At 48.6% G+C, this 20,099-nt stretch overlaps 1 protein-coding gene across 2 annotated transcripts in view; it reads left to right on the top strand.

Annotated features, from left to right (window-relative positions):
* Positions 1-20,099, top strand: part of LOC134929416 (zinc finger matrin-type protein 1-like) — a 174,761-nt gene that overhangs the window by 70,051 nt on the left and 84,611 nt on the right. Inside the window, exons 1-4 of one of the 2 annotated variants that reach the window (XM_063925058.1) lie at positions 2,019-2,079; positions 2,264-2,370; positions 3,955-4,041; positions 5,023-5,239. In XM_063925058.1, coding sequence (XP_063781128.1) covers positions 2,034-2,079; positions 2,264-2,370; positions 3,955-4,041; positions 5,023-5,239 — 457 coding nt within the window. In that variant the 5' untranslated portion in view covers positions 2,019-2,033. Of the gene's footprint in view, positions 1-2,018; positions 2,080-2,263; positions 2,371-3,954; positions 4,042-5,022; positions 5,240-20,099 lie in introns of those variants that run through there. The other variant, XM_063925055.1, reaches the window with a different exon arrangement.

Below are 20,099 nucleotides of genomic sequence, written 5' to 3'. Positions count from 1 at the left end.
ACGCCATATCGGCAATATTCATTCCGGGAGTCCTGAATTGGGAAGCGAACTTTCTCAGTCGTCAGGACGTACATGCCGGCGAGTGGGTCCTCCATCCAGAAGTGTTTCAACTCCTAGTGGAAAAGTGGGGCCTTCCAGACGTAGATCTGATGGCGTCTCGACAAGGGAGCAAAGACAAGGGATCCTCAAGCAGCATTCGTGGATGCGCTGGCGGTACCGTGGAGGTTTCGGCTACCGTACGTGTTCCCTCCGGTGTCACTCCTGCCCAGGGTAATTCGTAAGTTCAAGCAAGAAAAAGGAATTCTGCTTCTCATAGCTCCAGCATGGCCCAGACGGCACTGGTTCTCAGACCTGCAAGGCCTATCATCAGAGCGTCCAATTCTACTTCCACAATGCCCAGACCTCCTCGTTCAGGGCCCCTGTGTCTACCAGGGCCCCTGTGTCTACCAGGACCTAGCCCGGCTGTCTTTGACGGCGTGGCTCTTGAAGCTTCCGTCTTAAGGGCAAAATGGTTTACTGAGGCGGTCATTCAAACTATGTTGCAGGCCCGGAAACCGGCTTCGGCTCGGATTTACTATAGGGTCTGGCATTCTTACTTTGTTTGGTGCGCATATAACAATTATGACGCTTCCAAGTTTAGTATAGCCAAGTTGTTGGCTTTTCTTCAGCAGGGCCTGGACTTAGGCCTGCGTCTGGCCTCCCTCAAGGTTCAAATATCTGCCTTGTCGGTGTGGTTTCAGAGAAAAATTGCGACCTTACCTGATGTGCATACCTTTACTCAGGGCGTGTTGCGTATCCAACCTCCCTATGTCCCGCCTATGGCTCCTTGGGACTTGTCGGTGGTTTTGGAGTCGTTACAAGAGTCTCCATTTGAACCTCTTGGTTCAGCTGACCTTAAGTGGCTTTCCCTTAAGGTGGTGTTTCTGCTGGCTATTGCTTCAGCTAGAAGAGTGTCGGATTTGGGTGCCTTGTCCTGTTGTTCCCCATATCTGATATTTCACCGTGACCGGGCAGTTCTTAGGACTCGTCCCGGCTATTTACCTAAGGTGGTTTCTTCGTTCCATCTTAACCAGGAGATTGTAGTTCCGGCACTTGTTTCTCCTGATCTGTCTCCCAAAGAGCGGTCTTTGGATGTGGTACGGGCTCTCCGTTTCTATGTGAAGAGAACTGCTTCTATTAGGAAATCTGATTCTCTCTTTCTTCTGTTTGGATTTCACAAACGGGGCTGGCCTGCTCACAAGCAAACTTTGGCCAGATGGATTAGAATGGTGATTGCACATGCTTATGTGAGGGCTGGTCTATCAGCTCCTGCTCACATTACGGCCCATTCTACTCGGTCTGTTGGACCTTCTTGGGCGGCCCAACGGGGTGCAACCCTTGATCAATTGTGCAAGGCAGCTACGTGGTCCTCCGTGAACACGTTCATAAGGTTCTATGCCTTTGATACTGCCGCTTCCCAGGATGCTTCCTTTGGACGCCGGGTTCTTGTGCCCGCTACAGTGCGTCCCCTCCCATAAGGAACTGCTTTAGGACATCCCCTATGTCTATTCCTTGTGGAGCCCAGTGTACCCCGCAACAGAAAACGAGATTTATGGTAAGAACTTACCTTTGTTAAATCTCTTTCTGCGAGGTACACTGGGCTCCACAAGGCGTCCACCCTGACGCACTTAGCTTCTTTGGGTTGGTATGGCATTAGCCGCTGACACTTCTCCTGTCATGAGAGTGTGGTGTATGTGGCTACTAACCGTTGTCGTCTCTTTTCCTGCTACTGCATTGGGCTGGTTAACTAAAAACTGAGCTCCTGTGCAGGGAGGTGGTGTTATAGAGGAGGCGGCGCTGTGCATTCTGGGAACAGTCAAAGCTTTGAGCCTGTTGGTGCCTCGGATCAAGATCCTACTCTACACCCCTATGTCTATTCCTTGTGGAGCCCAGTGTATCTCGCAGAAAAAGATTTAACAAAGGTAAGTTCTTACGTCTCGTTATTTCTCGCAGGAATAGGTGTAAGGTTTTATGCCGCACTGCAAATTTGGTCCATGTCTGCAAAGAATATTGAAGCTGTAGGAAGAATCCTGGTGCCAGGTATTGTCACCAGATTATGTAAAACTGGTTTGGAAACATTTATCTCTGAACCTTGTGTACTCCTAAGGACTAGGAATCGCTCCCCGCCTCACTGAACTGGTCAGAGAGAGGTATTAGTATAGTTGTATCATTGCTTCATATATGTTGGTTCACTTGCTGATTATATTCTATTCTTGCTCCGCAGAAGTTGTACTGGATGAGAAAACCAAAAAGGAGCTCTTTACGGACACCTTCTGCCGGGTGTGTGGGGCCGTCTTGCAGTTTGAATCCCACAAAAATGCACATTATGAGGTATGACACCTATAGCAAACACTTTTGCATGCAGCTGTGACTCTTCTAGATAGGGCGTCACCCTGATCCAGTGGGTCCCCAGGGAGGCTCCACCTGCCCATCACTGGGCATCAACAACTCAGCTGTGTGTTTGTGAGAGGCCCGTCTTAGTAACTTTGAGGACTACGGTGCCGACTATTGGAGCCTCTGTGGTAACCGCTGGATCATGGTATTATTGGCCAAAGGCGGAGAAAAAGGATGATTGCATTTTGTAGTGATCTGTGCCCATGACTACATTCGTGGTATTGGCTTTACCTGTCTCTTATGACAGAAGAACAATAGGTGTCGGCTAGATGTCAGTGCAATTCATAATATTTTGCACTATATACACTATATTTTATAGTCTGCCTGTTTTTGTGACCAAGGGGTTGATGTATCAAGCAATGATAAGTGTGGAGAAGTTGGCCATGACTATTATCAAGCACATTCTATAAAATTGCAGGTGGAGCTTATGGGGGTATACGGTCCTTAGGTTGACACTCAATTGGTTGACGTGTTAGGTCGACACCTGCAGAAGATCGACATGGCAAAAGTCAACACGGAAAGGTCGACATGGGTTTTTCACTGATTGGGGTTCCCCGTCACTTTACGAAGAAAACAACGCAAAAAAAAACTATTTAAAAAACCATGTCGACCTTTTCCCATGTCGACATGCCGACCATATCTATCTTTTCTGTGTGTCGACCTAATGAATGTCGACCTAAATAGGGTCAACCCAACAAACCCATTCTGCTTATGGGTTGCCATGGGCAACTACTCCACTGGAGAACTCTCTTTTCATTGCTTAGTACATCAACCCCCATTTCTTGTGTGTGGGATTTTCCAGATTTTATTTGTATATTGCAAGAAACACATGTTGGTGGATATAGCGGGACAGCCTGCTCAGTGTGAGATGTGATTCAGGGACAGTTCTTAGGCTACTGCGTCACTAGCAGACGTTACCATAACCACTGCATTGTTATGTCTCTGTTTCCCAGTATGGTCCTGTCTGTGACTGCTGTGTAATCACAATAGGGGATTCTTTCTGCCTAGTCTTTCTTGAGTTTTATACTATGCTCCGGTTTAGTCAGACTCTGGAGCATCCGCATATGAAACTTGTAAAAACGTGTGAAAGATTACAGTAATAGCAACGTTCCAATGATAGGCTCAGACTTGGCCATCCACCTGTGTCACCCCTGTCTGTGTGCCCCTCCCCTTGAGGATGTAAGCTTTCACAAGCAGGGCCCTCTCCCCTCATGCTTTTCCATCTCTTACTTAACCTATCTTCTTTTCAATACTCCCTAGGACTGCACCAAATCCCTCGGTTTTCTGCCACGCTGATACTGATGTCAGTGCTGTCTGCTGATGCAGAAATGTTTATTTACCCTGCACTAGTCCTATATTGTCTTGAACTGTAAATCACTGTTTTCTTGTTTTGCTTATTTGTTTATGTACTCTGGAATTGGGCGCTGCGTAACCCTTGTGGCGCCATATAATAAAGGATAATAATAGTAATTAGAGGCAGGCCTGTAATCTCATATCCCTGTGTTGTATTGCTTCTCGCAGGGCAAGAAACATGCGCAGAAAGTCCGCCTGTATTTCCTTAAACAAGAGCTGGATGAGATGGCGTTTAAAAAAAAGCAAGTGGATCGTGTAAGTCTTCCTTTAGGCGTTGTCACTTATTATACATATGATTTAGTTATTTGGCCTAACGAACATTAATGTCCTGTAATCCGTACCAGGTGTCTCTCTTATCAGTCTTATGTAGACAGAATAATGCAGGTTGGCCACTAATTACTTAGAGAACAGTAAGTTACTGTGTCAGAACTCTGCACTGTGTTACAGCCTTACAGCAGCCCCAGAGGGTGACCGCTGACCTGTCTCGGTGCCCCGAGTATAGATGTTTCCAATACCCCGGGGACATTTCATTAAGCGCAGACCTCTTGTGATGTTACTGGGGGTGCACGCAAAATTATGCTCTATCCTCTGTACAATTATATCTGGACGTGAGCTCAGAAGTATGGGATCTAGTCCTATATGTGTATGTTTTATTTATTCATGTACAGTTTCTTATATAGTGCAGCATATTCTGTTGCATTTTACAATTGTATAGGTGATGAGGTAGTTTCAGGGGCGGAACATTTTTTATTTTTCACTTTTAATTACAAGGTTTTTTTCTGTTGAAACCGGGGGGGATCCTTGAGACACCAAAGACTCCGATGGTTGTGTGTTTAGAAGCAACTGCAATAAGTAGCTACTTCCTGTTATTCCCCATTTCAGCATGGTTCTATAAGTAATGCCTTGTTAAGGACTTCTCTCTCCTAGAAGGAGACCGACCTTAGTCCTGTAACATAGGACCCTCGCTCACCCCGCATAGGGGAGTAGTATTCCTGTACTCCTGAATTCATATATTTACACCATTAGCAGAATACGGCATCCATCAAATCTCATTTACATGGTTTAGAGAAGGGGCTGATGGGCTTGTGCGGTTTGCAAATATCCCCCATCTCCATAGTGGTGGTTATAAATCGACATGGAGTCAGTGCCAGATATGGCATGTATGGGTATGTTGATAAATATGCCCTCGTCTCTTCACCTTGCCCAGTGCTGTGTAACTCTGGTGTCCGGTTTCAGGTGGAGCGACGCATAGCGCGTGACAAGAACAAGTTCTGTAGCCTCTGCAACATGGTGTTCAGCTCTCCGGTTGTCGCCCAATCGCATTACGTGGGGAAGATCCACGCCAAGAAGCTGAAGCAGGTGTCCGGGGAGCAATCGGTGTCAGAAGCGGAGGATGTCTCATCGGAGCATGCTGCATCGGATCACAACTCATCGGAACCTCAGCAAGAAACAGGTGAGCATGTGGGTTTTATGTGGCCTTCCCCAATGGTGCAAAGCCACGCACTGAAGATTGTTTGTCCGGTGAATAATGTATAGAGTAACTGGTACATTGCATTTACATTTCTGTGCTCCACAGGGTATGACATTGGGGTGTAGAGTAGGATCTTGATCCGAGGCACCAACAGGCTCAAAGCTTTGACATTCTTCCCAGAATGCATTGCGCCGCCTCCTCTATAACCCCGCCTCCGTGCACAGGAGCTCAGTTTTTCTAGTTGGTGACATGCAGTAAGCAGGCATACAACAAGGGGGCTGCTCCAGCAGCCCTGAGAAGGTTTTAAAAGAAAAATGAAGACTTCAAGGGCTGCAGCAGTGGCACTGTCTGTGTTAGATGTCAGTCAGACATCTCCTGCTGCAGCTCCATCACCTCCCCTAGCGGCGCTGTACACTCCCGCGCCCTGGTTGCCGGGTACCTACAGCGGAGGCTCCGGGTTTCTTCCAGTTAGTCACACACACGACCGCTGTTTTGGATCGCGTGGCCGCACTCAGGCAGGAGGTGAGTGAGTCCCCCTGGCGGAACCCGCTGTAAATCGCGATCCCGCGCGCGCTGGCGTGGACACTGTGGTAGTAAAGGGACCCCACTAGACCACCAGGGCAAGGGCACGGGTCGGTTTTCTCTCATAAACCGTTTACATAAGCCCACAGTACCCGGTGGTGAAGTCCAGCAGGGAGAGAAGGCTTTGACCTGTAGCCCCTCCTCCTGCCCCAGGGCGCCACTTAGAGTAAATGTTCCCGCCCTGGAGCTGCATCTCTCTTTCTCTCCCTCACTCACTCCCTGTCAGCGTTTGGGCGCCATTAGGACAAGCTGAGCTGATCCTGGGACTGTTTGGGCAAATCCTCCTCTGTAAAGCCGCCTGCATGTCAGCGCTGTGCATTTTACAGGACACTTAAGTATTCTACATGTCTGCTGACAGTGTTAGTTAAGAAAGAGTGCATTTAGTCAGGGTTATATAGTACAAGTACCCTGTGATATACATCCAGTCTTTACTGTGCATTGTTATATCTATTGAGTGTATAGCTATACATAGTACTACTCTATTGCTAGTCCAGTGCAGTTTTATTGCATGTCATAATTTCTGCATTGTACAATGCGAGTATGTGTGTGCATATAGCTGCTGTGTGACCTCCATTTCGTGTATCTCACTCAGATTGCTATCCCTATATTCTATAACCTGAGGGGGCTAAGTGCGTCAGGTTTATCATTTAATATAGGTAGTTCACAGGATATACTCAGTGTGTATTTTTCTCTGTGATTTTTAGTCACCATATACCTCTTGAATTCCCTGTTTGTGCTGATATACACTGCACGGGATTCTTGTCAGGTATTGTGCTGCTGATATTGTACTGTGTTGCCTTGTATTGAGCTTTCGGATATGTCAGCTACAAAGGGCAATGGTTCTGGAGCTGATCCCACATTGCGTGGTGGTGACGCTGCAGACACATTTGAGGAAAACATAGCAGCTGAGGGTTCAGGTTCTGGGGGATCCTTACCCCCAAGTGGGACTGTAGCAACGGGGGTTCAAAATGACCCACCTTGGGCTACCTTCTCCACGCTATTGAATACGCTGGTAACCAGACTAACGCCCCCTATGGGACCTCCTGTGCCGGTACAACCGCTTTTGGTCTCCGCGGTTAACCCGCCATGTGCAGATCATCTGTCCGCTCAGTTACAGCAATTAAACCAATCACTGACTACTCAGAAGTCTAACCCTCGCCCGCCTAAGACCACGGGGTCCTCTATGCGGGCCATTACTTCCTCACAATCCACCAACGTAACAGACTCCTCGTCTGATGAAGATGGCGTTTATACTGACCCCACAGATTCTGATCCCGACGCTTCTGATGGGGAATCTGTTTCACAGGTGGATGTTCCTGACTTGTTGGAGGCTATCAGGACCATTCTTCAAATTACTGATGACCCGGAGCCTGATGCTGCCCCTAAGAAAACGGACAGGTTTAAACGTCAGAAAGTGGTTAAACAAGTTTTACCTCATTCTGACCATTTAGTTGACATACGTCAGGAGTCCTGGGAAAATCCAGGAAAGAAATTCACGCCTCACAAGAAGATGCTGGCTCGTTACACCCTCGCTGCGGAGCGAAGTAAAAATTGGGAAACCCCCGCCAGTGGATTCGCAGGTGGCGCGGCTGGTGGTATCCTCAGCAACATGGGCTGCAGAGGCTGTTGAAGCGTGGGCTCTGGAGCTGGCGGCGGAGTTGTCTTCCAATGCTTCTGATCTTGCTAGATAATGTCTGTCTTATATTGTCACAGCTTCTCATTACATTAAGGAGGCGGCTTCTGATGCCGGTATTCTGGCGGCCAAGGCTTCTACTACGTCGATTTTGGCTCGCTGGATTCTCTGGTTACGGTCCTGGTCTGTGGATCTGGACTCTAAGAAAACCCTTGAGGTACTCCCTTTTAAGGGAGACATTCTTTTCGGAGAAGACCTCAACAAGATAGTGGCTGACTTAGCCTCTGCTAAAACAGCATGTCTACCTAGTATTGCTCCTTCGGTGCTGAAGGCTAAAAGTACTCCATTTCTCTCCTTTCGTCCTTCAGGGAAAGCAAAAGGTCAGGCTTACCCGAAACAGATTCACACTTCCAAACCCAAAAGGGCCTGGGCTGCCCGTCAGCCTGCTTCCAAAACTGACAAGCCTGCCTCATGACGGGGCGGGCCTCCCTCTGGGGGATCCCAGGGTGGAGGGCCGACTTCTAGGGTATACCCAGGAATGGTTGAGGACACTTCCGATGCCTGAGTACGGGAAGTCGCCACTCGAGGTTATGCCGTATCCTTCTAGAATCGTCCCCCTCATTGATTTTCCCTGACAGACGTCCCTACGGATAAGGTGAAAGCAAAATCTCTTCATTCGGTGTACAGTCCCTCCTGGACACAGGAGTGGTAGTACAGGTGCCTCTGGCTCAGAGAGGCAAGGGGTACTATTCACCGCTGTTCCTAGTCCCGAAACTGAATGGGTCCTCCCAGCCCATTCTCAACCTCAAGTCCTTGAATAAATTTGTGAGGGTCTCCAAGTTGCGTATGGAAACTCTTCACTCTATTGTTCTGACCTTGGAACCTGGGGATTATATGGTCTCCCTGGACATACATGATGCTTACCTGCATATTCCCATTGCAGTGTCGCATCAGCAGTACCTGAGGTTTGCAGTTGGCAACCTCCATTACCAATTTCGGGCGTTACCTTTTGGTTTGACCACGGCTCCGCTAGTCTTCACCAAGGTCATGGCTGTACTCCGCCGTCAAGGGGTCAGGATCCTACCATACCTGGACGACTTGTTGATCCTGGCAAATTCCCCAGAAATTCTCCTACGCCATCTGGATCGGACTATCCAGTTTCTGCAAGCCCACGGGTGGCTCATCAACTGGAAGAAATCTTCCCTGGTCCCTGCTCAGAGCATGGTGCACCTGGGGGCGTTGTTGGACACTCACAACCAGCGGTTGTTCTTGTCTCAGGAGAAAGTCCTGAAGCTTCAGGACAGGATTCGATGCTTCCTATCTCGTCCACAAGTGTCGATATATTCGGCAATGCATGTGCTAGGTCTCATGGTGTCAGCTTTCGACATGGTGGAGTACGCTCCATTCCATTCCTGCCCTCTGCAGACGCTGATTCTTGCCAAGTGGGATGGCCTACCTCACCGGATCAGGTCTCAAATGATCTCTTTGTCTCCAGAGGTCCGTCTGTCACTGAGCTGGTGGCTTCAGGACCAACGATTGAGCAGGGGTCGTCCCTTTTGGATCTCCAACTGGGTCCTTCTGACGACAGATGCCAGTCTGAGAGGTTAGGGTGCGGTGTTGAAGCAACATTCCCTTCAGGGTCGGTGGACCAAGGAGGAGTCTCTTCTCCCGATAAACATTCTGGAACTGTGGGCGGTGTTCAATGCTCTGAACTTGGCCCAGAATTTAATACAGAACAGACCTGTTCAAGTACAGTCGGACAACGTCACCACGGTGGCATACATCAATCATCAAGGCGGCACTCGAAGCCACATGGCAATGAGGGAAGTATCAAGGATTCTTCAGTGGGCGGATCGCCATCTGCCAGCCATATCGGCAGTATTCATTCCGGGGGTCCTAAACTGGGAAGCGGAAGTACACGCCGGAGAGTGGAGCCTCCATCCAGAAGTGTTTCAACTCCTTGTGGACAGGTGGGGCCTTCCAGATGTGGACCTGATGGCGTCTCGACACAATCACAAGGTTCTGGTCTTCGGAGCAAGGACAAGGGATCCTTTAGCAGCATTCGTGGACGCACTGGCAATTCCATGGAACTTTCAGCTGCCATACGTGTTCCCTCCAGTGACACTCCTGCTCAGAGTAATAAGGAAGTTCAAGCAAGAAGGAGGAATCCTACTTCTGATCGCTTCCGCGTGGTCCAGACGGCATTGGTTCTCAGACCTTCAGGGTCTCTCGATAAAGCGTCTCCTTCTACTTCCACATCACCCAGATCTCCTCGTTCAGGGCCCCTGTGTATATCAGGATTTAGCCCGGTTGGCTTTGATGGCGTGGCTCTTGAAGCTTCCGTCTTGAGGGCCAAAGGTTTTTCTGAGGCGGTCATTCAAGCCATGTTGAAGGCCCGGAAACCGGCTTCTGCTCGGATTTACCATAGGGTCTGGAATTCTTACTTTGCTTGGTGCGCATCTAACAATCATGACACTTACAAGTTTACTACGGCCAAACTTTTGGCTTTTCTACAACAGGGCCTGGACTTGCGCCTTCGTCTGGCCTCCATCAAGGTTCATATTTCTGCCTTGTCGGTTTGGTTCCAGAGAAAAATTGTGACTTTACCTGATGTTCATACGTTCACTCAGGGTGTGTTGCGGATTCAACCTCCTTATGTCCCGCCTGTGGCTCCTTGGGACTTGTCGTTGGTTCTAGAGGCGTTAAGAGTCTCCGTTTGAGCCCCTTGAATCTGCAGACCTTAAGTGGCTTTCTCTTAAGGTTTTGTTTCTCCTGGCTATTGCCTCTGCTAGACCGGTGTCTGATTTGGGTGCCTTATCTTGTAGGTCACCATATCTGATTTTTCACAGTGATCGGGCGGTTCTTAGAACACGTCCCGGGTATTTACCTAAGGTGGTGTCTTCTTTCCACCTTAATCAGGAGATTGTGGTTCCGGCCTTTGCCTCTTCTGAATTATCTTCCAAAGAGCGGTCTTTGGATGTGGTACGGGCTCTCTGTATCTACTTGAAGAGAACTGCCTCCATCAGGAAGTCGGATTCTCTCTTTGTTCTGTTTGGTTTTCACAAACGTGGCTGGCCTGCTCACATGCAGACCCTAGCCAGATGGATTAGAATGGTGATTCCACATGCTTATGTACAGGCTGGCATTCCAGCTCCTGCTACCATAAAGGCCCATTCTATTCGGTCGGTTGGACCTTCTTGGGCGGCACGCTGTGGTGCGACCATTGATCAATTGGGCAAGGCGGCTACGTGGTCCTCAGTGAACACGTTCATAAGGTTTTATGCCTTCGATACTTCAGCCTCCCAGGATGCTTCCTTTGGACGCCGGGTTCTTGTGTCCGCTACAGTGCGTTCCCTCCCATAAGGAACTGCTTTAGGACATCCCCAATGTCATTCCCTGTGGAACCCAGTGTACCCCACAGCAGGAGAAAGTGTCAGCGGCTAATGCCATACCAACCCAAAGAAGCTAAGTGCGTCAGGGTGGGCGCCCTATGGAGCCCAGTGTACCTCGCAGAAAGAGATTTAACAACGGTAAGTTCTTACCAGAAATCTCATTATAATTGTGTTGATGATTAGAGACATACCTGTTTTTTCTGTCATCCAATGGTCTGACAGTGGGTATAGCCAGGCGTTCAGTCAGGGCACTAAGGAGTTAAACTTGTGGATTGCAGCCTGGGAAGCCCCTCCTCCGCTATACCCAGCCTGCCTCATTCCAGTCAGTTTTGTCCTTGGTGCTCAGTAAAGGGGCACGGTTTTTTAACTCTAACTTTTTTTTTTACATTCACTTTAGGCAGCTATTAGCGGTTACCGCTGCTTGCTTCACGCTCTGCTCTGCAGCCGGGTCCCGGTCTCCACGGCTAGCCGCCCCAGCACCTCCCAGGCATCGGGAGCAGCCGCAGTAGACGGAGGTCACAGGTAACGGTCTCCCGCTCAGCGTGGCGAACACCGCTGGGGAGGGGCAGCTCCAGTGGTTCTTGGCAGTGGCACTGGGTCTTCTCTTCAGCTACCACTAGGCAACCAGGGACATTACATAGTGGGGATGGTCCCTGAGGAGGCTTCGGGGGGAGGTGAATATCCCATAGCTCCGCCCCAAGCCCTGTTGCTCATTGCTTTAGCAATATAGTAGCTTTTGGGCGCTCTCTCCTCCCTCCCTCATCCTTCACCCCTCCCATCTCTACACACTCGACGGCCATTTTAGAAGCATAATGCTGAGCATTTCTGTGAAGGAGAGTTTGTGCTGGTCCATACACTGCTAAAAACCCTTGGGAATAGAGCCAAACCTGCCTTCCTTATACCAGCACTGCACCAGGTGTCAGGTTGTATAGTCCATACCTCACCTCATGGTCTAGGTATTGGACAGATGATGGCAGTTTTCTCTCTGTTGTCTGTTACACACTGCTAGGGGTATTGTATTGCACTAAGTTAGTGATATAGGGGGTCATTCCGAGTTGTTCGCTTGTTGCCGATTTTCGCTAAGCTGCGATTTTCTGCTAACTGCGCATGCGCATGGTAAGCACAGCGCATGCGCTTAGTAATTTAACTAAGAACTTAGTAGATTTACACAAGCTCGAGCGGTTTTTTTTCAACGCTCCAGTGATCGTAGTGTGATTGACAGGAAGTGGGTGTTTCTGGGTGGCAACTCAGCGTTTTCATGCCAGGGAAAAACACGGGAGTGGCTGGAGAAACGGGGGAGTGGCTGGCGGAACGCAGGGCGTGTTTGTGACGTCAAACCAGGAACTAAACGGACTGAGCTGATCGCAATCTGTGAGTAGGTCCGGAGCTACTGAGAAACTGCAAAGAAATATGTAATAGCAATTCTGCTAATCTTTCGTTCTCTATTCTGCTAAGCTAAGATACTCCCAGAGGGCGGCGGCCTAGCGTGTGCAATGCTGCTTAAAGCAGCTAACGAGCGAACAACTCGGAATGAGGGCCATAGTATCACTGTTCACCTGAACAGGTGCTACTACTGTGGTGGGCTCACAGCTGCAGTACTAGACCCACTTATTCCTTTATTTGTTGCTCTCTAGACAAGTGTTATATAGCCCTATCTTCTTCTTACCTATATTTCTAGGTGTGTGTGTGTGTGTGTGTGTGTGTGTGTGTGTGTGTGTGTGTGTGTCTCTGTCTGTCTGTTTTGGTAACAGGTTGGAACATGTCCTCCAGGGGATTTTCCAAAGCCTACCAGAAGAAGAAGGGAACTACCGGGCTGCACGCCTATACTTGTACGGCATGCAAGGAAAAAAAATTCTTGTATGGTACAGGACCACACGGGGCTCTGCGACCGTTGCCCTGCCGAAGTTCCTGGTGTTTCTGCTGTGGAGGGTCCTACTTCGTCGGAGCCGGCTTGGGCTACTTCTTTGGCCTTGGCCGTGAAGGAATTGACTTACCAGCTAGCAGCTAACAGCTCCGCAGGTCGCAGTTTCCACGGTAGGTGCAGACTCTCCCCTTCCACAGACACAGCAGCCACAACACCAACAAACTACTGAACCAGCATGGGTCCAGGGTTTGTCTCAATCGGTCCAAGGCTTGATGCAGGTTTCCTTTATTCTGCAACAAGCCCTGGAGTCTTCATCGAAGCGCAGAAGCAAATCTTTGTTAGCTCTACCCCTTGTACCGTCAGAGGATTCCCAGTCAGAGGAATTTTCTGTCGAAGGATTCGGAAGCAGAGGAATCTCCCACTTCAGAAGATCACATGAGCTTATAAAAAGTTTTTAGTGACCAAACGTAATTCCTCCTTTTATCCCATGGAGGAATCGGACTGAAAAAAGTGGGAAATTCTGCCACCAGTGGACGCATATGTGGCCCGCCTGGTTAAGTTTTCCACCCTTACTATACCAGACGTAACGTTTCTAAAGGAGCCTGCAGACAGGAAACTGGAGCAGTTCCTGAAGTCCATCTACTCCAATGCTGGAGCGGCTCTCAGGCCTGTTATAGCTTCAGCCTGGGTTTCTTTGGCAATTGGCAGTTGGTAGGATGTCTTGACGGAGGGTCTACGGTCAAACATGCGACGCTCTGACCTCATCAAATATGTTGACAATATTAGGGAGGCCAACACTTTCTTAGGAGAAGCAGTGCTAGATGTAGGCACGTTTTCTTCCAAGATTTCTGCTTCATCGGTAGCAGCTAGACATGCCCTTTGGTTACGCTCTTGGCGCGCGGATGAAAATTCTAAAAAGGCATTAGAGTCCCTAACCTTTTTAGGGGAAGTACTCTTCGGCTAGGAGCTGAACAAAATTGTAGCTACAGTGGCAGCTTCCAAAACTGCTTTTCTGCCCTCCGCTGCACCAAAATCTAAATCTCCTACCTTTCGTTACTTTCGGCCGCAAGGTAAGGCCCGGGGTCAGCTGTCTTCCCGTTTCCAAGCTCCCTTTGCTAAACCTGAAAAGGCAAAGGGACGCCATACCTGGTCTACAAAAACGCCAGGCTCCCAAGCCGGACGAAACGACTACAGCATGACTGCATGGTCTCTCCCCTGGAGGCCTCCAGGGTGGGCGGTCGCCTCCTTTGCTTCGCCGAGGTCTGGGAGCAGACGACATCAGACGCCTGGATTACGGGCATCGTATCCAAAGGTTATGCCCTCACGTTCATGAACAGACCCCCCCCAGACGATTCCTTCCCACGGGTCTGCCTTCAGACCTCGGCAAGGTTATGGCACTCCAGCACTCGGTTCAATCCCTGCCATCACGGGAGCTCATTGTCCCGGTTCCAATGCATAAACGCGGTACAGGTTTTTATTCAAACCTATTGCTTGTTCCAAAGCCGGATGGTTCCTTCCGTCCTATACTCAATTTTCAACCGGTTTCTCGGAGTCCCAAGGTTTCACATGGAATCCCTCAGATCCATCATACAGGCCTTTTAACACAGAGACTTTATGGCCTCTTTAGACGTCCAGGATGCATATCTGCACATCCCTATACGAGAAAGTCACCAGAAATGTCTCTGTTTTACAATTCCGCAAGATCATTATCAGTTCCAGGCGTTGCTGTTCGGACTCTCCACGGCACCGCAAGTGTTCACCAAAGTGATGGCAGTAATGACGGCCCAGTTGTGGTTGCAGGGAATCCGCATCCTCCATTAACTGGATGATCTCCTTCTGATGGCGCAGTCTCAGGCCAGTCTTCAGGATAACTTTTGCACCACTCTGACGTCTTTGCAGTCACACACCTGGTTGATAAATTGGCGGAAATCCAGCCTCACCCCATCTCAGCGCATGATTCATTTGGGAGCACTATTGGATTCTTAAGCAGAGAGAATCTTTCTCCCGGACGACTAGCGGAGAGCCATCCAGGAGATGATTCGAACCTTCCTGGCTCAAAGGACTGTCTAAATTCACTTTTGCATGCGACTTCTTGGAAATATATTTTTACGAAAAGAGAGCGCTAAAAAACCTGCAGATATTCTCTTATACCAGTATATATATATATATATATATATACACACAGAGGAAAAACCACAGCACTCACCACACCAGAAGCGGGGCACAGCTATGCACTTACCACTCACAGGGTGGGGTGCATGTAACACTGTACTCTCCACCACAGAAGCGGGGTACACAGCTGTACTTACACAGGGCGGGGTGCATGTAGCTCATGACCACATCGCTCTAATAAATACAAACAGAGAACCCAGCACTCACCAAAGTAAACTCACTTATCCTCAACAATTCAATAAATAAATGATGGGGGTTTAGTTGGTGGATTGGCCAATGCACGGAAGCCTGCATACCGATTTTCAAGGTACCCCACCTTCATGCAGGTCCTACACTATCACAGAGTCTTAAAACCTGACTACCACACTGCTGCATCATCTGCCTGCTAGATGTAATGTGTACTTGCCACAGACTTTATGGCTTTTAAAGGCACACTAGTCACCTATTGCACTGGCTCAAAGATGATTGCTAAAGAACAGCTGAGACAGGTTCAGGATAATAAAGTCCACACAGGGGTGCATGAGAAAGCTAGTGGGGTACCTTGAAAATCGGTATGCAGGCTTCCGTGCATTGGCCAGTCAGTTGCTGCTGAATAGTTACAAGCAGCCTATAGGCAACATTAGAATCTGGACTTGGACTTTTTAATGCTACAGAGTTATTCATTTGCGGCTTCTAGACACAAAGGAACACTCCTTCTAATTAAGTGGCTTATCTAATAACGTTGTTGGACACCACCAAACATAGCCACATTAGTGGAAATATAAAGAGTGGAAACCTAGATATCTAATGGAGCTGGATATTAAGGATTGCCTTTATAGATACACAATATTTGGTTGACGACATGAGATGGCCGGCGGACAAATTAGTACCGGTCCAGGCGTCTCAGACACCGTCAGGGGCTTGTAAAAACGCCCATTTACCTCAGTCGGTCGACAGACACAGACATGGACACTGACCCCAGTGTCGACGGTGAAGAAACATACGTAATTTTCCTTTAGGGCCACGAGTTACATGTTAAGGGCAATGAAGGAGCTGTTACATATTTCTGATACTACAAGTACCACAAATAAGGGTATTTTGTAGGGTGTGAATAAACTACTTGTAGTTTTGCCTGAATCAGATAAATTAAATGAAGTGTGTGATGATACGTGGGGTTCCTCCGATAGAAAGTTATGGGCGGTATACCCTTTCCCGCCAGAAGTAAGGGCGAGTTGGGAAACACACCTTAGGGTGGATAAGGCGCTCACACGCTTATAAAAACATGGCGTTACCGTCTCTAGATACGGCCGCCCTCAAGAAGCCAGCTGATAGGAAGCTGAAAAATATCATGACAGTATATACACACATACTGGTGTTATACTACGACCAGCAATCGCCTCAGCCTGGATGTGCAGCGCTGAGGGGGCTTGGTCGGATTTCCTGACTGAAAATTTTGATACCCTTGACAGGGACAAGATTTTATTGACTATAGAGCATTTTAAGGATGCATTTCTATATATGCGTGATGCGCAGAGGGATATTTGCATTCTGGCATCAAGAGTAAATGTGATTTACATATCTGCCAGACGAAGACACGACAGTGGTCAGGTGAGGCAGATTCCAGACGGCATGTGGAAGTATTGCCGTATAAAGGGGCGGTCCATCGGACCTGGTGGCCATGGCAACAGCTGAAAAATCCACTTTTTGTTACCCCGAATCACATATCGGCAAAAAAGGACAGTCTTTTCAGTCTCAGTCCTTTCGTCCCCATAGGGGCAGGCGGGCAAAGGCCAGTCATATCTGCCCAGGGGTAGAGGAAAGGGAAGAAGACTGCAGCAAGCAGCCCATTCCCAGGAACAGAAGCCCCTCACAGCTTCTGCCAAGTCCGCAGCATAACGCTGGGGCCGTACAAGCGGACTCAGGTGCGGTAGGGGGTCATCTCAAGAGTTTCAGTACGCAGGGGGCTCACTCGCAAGGGAACTCCGGGATCCTACATGTAGTATCCCAGGTGTACATTGGAAATTCGAGACATCTCCCCCTCACACAATTCACAGGCTGTATTCCCAGCAGGTGATAATCAAAGTACCCCTCTTACAACATGGAAGGGGGTAGTATCCCACACTATATTGTGGTACTGAAGCCAACCGGCTCGGTGAGATCTGAAATATTTGAACACTTACATACAAGCGTTCAAATCAAGATGGAGTCACTCAGAGCAGTGATAGCGAACCAGGAAGAAGGGGACGATATGGTGTCACTGGATATCAGGGACGCTTACCTACAGGTCCAAATTTGCCCTTCTCACCAAGGGTACTTCAGGTTCCTGGTACAGAACTGTCACTATCAGTTCAGACGCTGCCGTTTGGGTTGTCCACGGCGCCCCGGGTCTTTACCAAGGTAATGGCCGGAATGATGATTTTTCTTAAAAGGAAACATGGACGCTTTCCTGATAAGGGCAAGGTCCAGAGAACAGTTGGAGGTCGGAGTAGCACTATCTTAAGTAGTTCTACGTCAGCACGAGTGGATTCTAAATATTCCAAAATCGCAGCTTTTTCCGATGACACGTCTACTGTTCATAGGGATGATTCTGGACACAGTCCAGAAAAACGTGTTTCTCCCAGTGGAGAAAGCCAGGGAGTTCTCCGAGCTAATCGGGATCCTCCTAAAACCAGGAAAAGTGTCAGTGCATCATTGCACAAGAGTCCTGGTAAAAATGGTGGCTTATTACGAAGCAATTCCATTCGGCAGATTTCCCGCAAGAACTCTTCGGTGGGATCTGCTGGACAAATGGTCCGGATCGCATCCTCAGATGCATCAGCGGATAACCCTATATCCAAGGACAAGGGTGTCTCTCCTGTGGTGATTACAGAGTGCTCATCTTCTAGAGGGCCGCAGATTTGGCATTCAGGATTGGATGCCGGTGACCACGGAGGCCAGCCTGAGAGGCTGGAGAACAGTCACACAGGGAAAAAATTTCCAGGGAAGTGTGATTAAGTCTGGAGAATTCTCTCTGCATAAATAAGCTTAGAGCAAATTTATAAGGCTCTAAACTTAGCAAGACCTCTGCTTCAAGGTCAGCCGGTATTGATCCAGTGGGATAACATCACGGCAGTCGCCCACGTAAACAGAAAGGGCGGCACAAGAAGCAGGAGGGCAGTGACAAAACTGCAAGGATTTTTCGCTAAGCGGAAAATCATGTGATAGCACTGTCAGCAGTGTTCTTTCCGGGAGTGGACGACTGGGAAGCAGACTTCCTCAGCAGGCATGACCTCCACCCGGGAGAGTGGAAACTTCATAGGGAAGTTTTTCAGCATGATTGTGGACCGTTGGCAAAGACCAAAGGTGGACATGATAGCGTCCCGCCCGAAAAACGGGACAGGTATTCCGCCAGGTCATGAGACCTTCAGGCGATAGCTGTGGATGTTCTGGTAACACCGTGGGTGTACCAGTCAGTGTATGGGTTCCCTCCTCTGTTTCTCATAACCAAGGTATTGAGAATTATAAGACATAGAGGAGTATGAACTATACTAGTGGCTCCGGATGGGCCAAGAGGGACTTGGTACCCGGAGCTTCAAGAGATGCTCACAGAGGACTAAGGGCCTGGGGAGCTAAGAAGGGACTTGCTTCAGCAAGTACCATGTCTTTTCCAAGAATTACCGCGGCTGCGTTTGACGGCATGGCGGTTGAATACCGGATTCTGCAGGGAAAAAGGCATTCCATAAGAGGTCATACCTACCTTGGTCAAAGCCAGGAAGGAGGTGACCGCACAACGTCATCACCACATGTGGTGAAAATATGTTGCGTGGGTAAGGCCAGGAAGGCTCCACGAAGGAAATTCAACTAGGTCGATTCTGCACTTCCTGAAAACAGGAGTGTTTTGAGTCTCAAATTGGGGTTCATTAAGATTTAAATTTCGGCCCTGTAGATTTTCTTCCAAAAAAAATTGACTTCAGTTCCTGAAGTCCAGATTGTAAAGGGTGTATTCCATATACAGTTCTTTTGTGCCTCTAGGGGCACCGTGAGATCTCAACATAGTGTTGGGATTCCTTAAAATCATATTGGTTTGAACCGCTCAAATCTGTGGATTTGAAATATCTCACATGGAAAGTGACCATGCTGTTGACCAATATCTCACATGGAAAGTGACCATGTTGTTAGTCCTGGCCTCGGCCAGGCTATTGTCAAAAAGAATGGGCGGTTTTGTTTTACAAAAGCCCATATTAGAATTTTCCATTTGAACAGGGCAGAACTGGGACTCGTCTCCAGTTTCTTCCTAAAGGGGTGTCAGCGTTGTCACCTGAAACAACCTATTGTGGTGCCTGCGGCTACTGGGGACTTGGAGGACTCCAAGTTACTAGACGTTGTCAGGGCCCTAAAAATATATATATATATATATATATATAGTTAGGACGGCTGGAGTCAGAAAGTCTGACTTGCTGTTTATATTGTATGCACCCAACAAGCTGGGTGCTCCTGCTTCTAAGCAGTCTATTGCACGCTAGATTTGTAGTACAATTCAGCTTGCACATTCTGTGGCAGGCCTGCCACAGCCGAAATATGTAGATGCCCATTCCACAAGGAAGGTGGCCTCATCCTGGGCGGCTGCCCGAGGAGTCTCGGCATTATAACTTTGCCGAGCAGCTACGTGGTCAGGGGAGAACACGTTTGTAAAATTTTACAAATTTGATACTCTGGCTAAAGAGGACCTGGAGTTCTCTCATTCGGTGCTGCAGAGTCATCCGCACTCTCCCGCCCGTTTGGGAGCTTTGGTATAATCCCCATGGTCCTGACGGAGTCCCCAGCATCCACTAGGACGTTAGAGAAAATAAGAATTTACTTACCGATAATTCTATTTCTCGTAGTCCGTAGTGGATGCTGGGCGCCCATCCCAAGTGCGGATTGTCTGCAATGCTTGTACATAGTTATTGTTACAAAAATCGGGTTATTACTATTGTTGTGAGCCATTTTTTCAGAGGCTACTTCGTTTTGTTATCATACTGTTAACTGGGTTCAGATCACAAGTTGTACGGTGTGATTGGTGTGGCTGGTATGAGTCTTACCCGGGATTCAAGATCCTTCCTTATTGTGTACGCTCGTCCGGGCACAGTACCTAACTGAGGCTTGGAGGAGGGTCATAGGGGGAGGAGCCAGTACACACCATGTGACCTAAAAAGCTTTTTAGATGTGCCCTGTCTCCTGCGGAGCCCGCTAACCCCCCTG

Source organism: Pseudophryne corroboree, chromosome 1 (assembly GCF_028390025.1).
Source record: "Pseudophryne corroboree isolate aPseCor3 chromosome 1, aPseCor3.hap2, whole genome shotgun sequence".
Taxonomy (NCBI): Eukaryota; Metazoa; Chordata; class Amphibia; order Anura; family Myobatrachidae; genus Pseudophryne; species Pseudophryne corroboree.
Note: the sequence above shows the minus strand (reverse complement) of the source record. Positions and strands in the feature narration are given on the sequence as shown.